We start from the raw sequence: 3,543 nt of genomic DNA on the forward strand, positions 1-3,543 counted from the left end.
TTGTATCTGATGATGACAAAACCTTGTCGAAACGTTGTACATTTGCTGTTATGTTAAACTTATATTAAAGTTTTTCTTCATTACCCATTCAAGCCGTCTCCAGCCATTATTAGTTTCAAAGTGGGTTCCTCGTCATCGAATACATTACACCAGTTAAGATAAAAATGTTAGTTACCTTGGGGCATGTTTTGGTGCAGTTCATGATAGTGTGACAACGATAAACAGAGAAACGATCTTTCAGCTTTCCCAAACGTTCTTCTGTAGCCTCATCTCGGGAATCAATCACCCAGCGATAAGCTTGCATCAAGGTAGCAGGACCCAGGTAACGATTACCGTTCCACCAGTAGCTAGGACAAGAAGTTGAGCAACACGCACAGAGGATACACTCGTACAGACCATCCTGAGTGAAAGTAATGCTGCTTATTGGCTGACAAATATTTCTTTAAAAACATTTAACTTTTTGACAAGAACATGAAAGAAAACTACTACATCTATCAGGTTTTCCCACAATTAGAAACTTGTCCTCAATGTTATGAAGTGATCTTGTATCAATGAATATTTGGTAGATTTCAGTTAAGTATACACGATAATACAGGTTGATACAACAAATGGTAACTTGATTAATGGTACAGTTCAGTTTTTCTATAACACTTTTGTAATCAAGATAACTTGTGTAGACATTAAAATTGAAAAAATAAGAGCTTGCTTTAATATACTTTGTTAAACTACACAGTGAAACGTACATATTACAACATATTTAGTGTGTGTATAAAGTGTAACTTATATATCAGTTTCAAACAGTAGTAAGATGCAAACAATAAAAACTTACAAGTTTGGCTCTATCTTCCACACTCTGCAAGTTCTGTTTCTGTCCAAGTTTTCCTTCCTCCTTCTTATGAAGCCAAGGTTGGATTGACTTGTATTGTTGATAGAAATTATTCATGTCCTGTGCATTTTAAATAAAACAAAAAACAGATAGTATAATTCAATTAATACAAAAACAAAACGTTGGTCGATAATACATTTACATGTTGCAAAATTCTTTATGGATTCTATTTTCTGGTTGAAAAATTTACTCACCCTGTTAACCAATTGTAAAAATGTCATGTAAAAGTTTTTTTTTTTTCCTATTTGGTAGATTAATATTAACATTTCAGTGGTAAAATAGCATGGTTATGAAGACATAGCCACGAAACATTTTTAATGTGAACAATATTGAAAACTATAAAAGTATCTAATTAAATTTATTACATTACTTTACATTAAAATAAACATTATTTGAACTACTTACTCCACACTTTCATTTTATATATATTTCAAATTCAGTAGTGTTTCTGAGTATCTGAACAATTACGGCCATAAATATTGTTAACAGAGACGATACTCAACTGATCAAACAATACGTTTAATTTAATAAACAAGAATATTAGAATAAATATTTAATCAATTATACTCATTACCATGTGAATCTTTAGTGTTGTTCTAGGAACTGGTAGTTAATATTAAAATCAAATCATTTGATAATGTTACCACAACCCACCTCATTTCATATTACCTGTACATTCTACCACAACATGAAGGCCTGTTATTTCATTCACAGACTATGTACTTTCACAGTGAAGATATCAAATCTTTACAGACAATTTCACCCTGGTAACTTTAATTTCAAAGCATTCTGAACATATTTTATTCAAAGTAAATCTCATTACCTTTTGATCAGCATTTTTTTTTATAACATTTTTAAAGTATTTTGTCATTTCATTACAATATTTCAAACAGATAAAAAAGAACCTTTCACTTAATCTGCTGATTGGTTGACCTGTCAAAATTCATCAAAATGATCGTGTCATTCTAACGGCACCAAGGTAATATACGAAGGTTCGAGCTGCACTACACAAACTAAGTTTAGCAACATGAATATTTATACTTACGGGAACCAAGTCTTTAATGACATACATATGTGGTAGAGGGTAAATCTTGGTGGTTTTACTGAGGCTCTCATCAATCTTACTGTAAACAATAGAAAAAATAAAATGTTCTGTACTACATAGTGCAGAGAAAGCACAGAAAATCAATTAATGGAAAGTTTCACACTTTATATTTGGATTGTGACATATACCCGAGAAGTGATTCAACATTATTAGTATTAACTTAAAATTTATTATTTTGTTCTCATCTACTTAAATATTAACCAGTGATAAAACAGTACACTTTGATAAGCTATGATAGATTAAGGACCACTATTTTATTTCTGTTCAAAGCATGTTACAAATTCCATCAGATACAAAAACAATATTTTTCTTTTGACGAGAAAAATAATCTTACAATTTTTCTACCAAACGATATGAAGAGTAAAATTCTAGTGTTAACATCAGTTATTCTTCAAACATCTTGTGATGAACAAAGAAAACATAATACTCTAAACTACACCTGACCAATTACAAGCAAAAGCTTGCAGTTTAATTTAAAATGGAATAAACCATCATTAAATCTAACTTAACAGTAGCAGCTTTGTTTTGTATAAAACACAAATATAAATATCTACAAATTGCCAACTTAGGATGCTAGAAAGTTTATTTTTTCTTAAAATGCTATTATCTTTAAAGCTAAAACTTACTTTATATGCTCTAGGCTTCACCCATAAAAAAGTTCATCATAACGTTCTTTTTTTTTTCTTTCTTAAAGTAAGGTTTTACACGAGTTTTGCTGTTGTTTGATTTGTAATAAATATACAAATCAATAACACATCAAATTTTACTTGCGGCTTCTAGTGAAAGAATTCAAAGCCCTTTTGAATCTCATGGAAACTAATATGGTGGCCTCACCTTAACTTAAAACAAAGAAAATTGTAATATTGTTGCATAAATATAGAACAAATATTTTTATTCTTTTAATTATTAATTCCATCCAGAAGGTCTAACCAAACTTTTAATAATAATAACCTCTTGGTTGGAGATATAAGGAAGAGTATACTGGGAAATGGGTAACCATTGTTTTTTTCTTTCCTTCTTTTTAATACCTTTGGTCTCCTACATAACTTAGCAATAACTACAACAAAAAAAAGTGTTCTATTTAAGGTAGATTTCTAAGGTGAGTTGAGACAGTTCAATGGCTTGCAGCAATTCAAATAACATACTTGAAACGTTTTTACGATAACAAGAAGTTGTTCTAGGTATGAATAAAAAGATACAACTTATGAGAAAAGAGTTGCATTAAATGTTTCTAATTTTTATCTTTAAGTATGTTTTCTCAGTTTGATCTTTAGAGATACCGAGACAACAAACTTACCAAGTACAAGCCAGCGTGTTGACGCCACAAATATTCATAGCATTAGAGATACCGAGACAACAAATTCACCAAGTACAAAGCCAGCGTGTTGACGCCACAATGTTTCTAATTTTTTATCTTTAAATATGTTTTATCATTTTTGAACTTTAGAGATACCGAGACGACAAACTCACCAAGTACAAGCCAGCGTGTTGGCGCCACAATGTTTCTAATTTTTATCTTTAAATATGTTTTCTCATTTTGAACTTTAGAGAT

General features: G+C 30.5%; 1 protein-coding gene across 1 annotated transcript in view; it reads right to left on the reverse strand.

The window, feature by feature from the left end:
- Window positions 1-148: 148 nt before the first annotated feature.
- Window positions 149-3,543, reverse strand: part of LOC106473623 (succinate dehydrogenase [ubiquinone] iron-sulfur subunit, mitochondrial-like) — a gene marked incomplete at its 3' end in the record, with an annotated part of 14,282 nt that continues 10,887 nt past the window's right edge. The window contains exons 6-8 of the mRNA XM_013934306.2: window positions 1,932-2,010; window positions 830-946; window positions 149-400 (exon numbers count right to left, since the gene is read on the reverse strand). Coding sequence (XP_013789760.1) covers window positions 149-400; window positions 830-946; window positions 1,932-2,010 — 448 coding nt within the window. The remainder of the gene's footprint in view (window positions 401-829; window positions 947-1,931; window positions 2,011-3,543) is intronic.

This window comes from Limulus polyphemus, unplaced genomic scaffold (assembly GCF_000517525.1).
Source record: "Limulus polyphemus unplaced genomic scaffold, Limulus_polyphemus-2.1.2 Scaffold6341, whole genome shotgun sequence".
Lineage (NCBI taxonomy): Eukaryota > Metazoa > Arthropoda > Merostomata > Xiphosura > Limulidae > Limulus > Limulus polyphemus.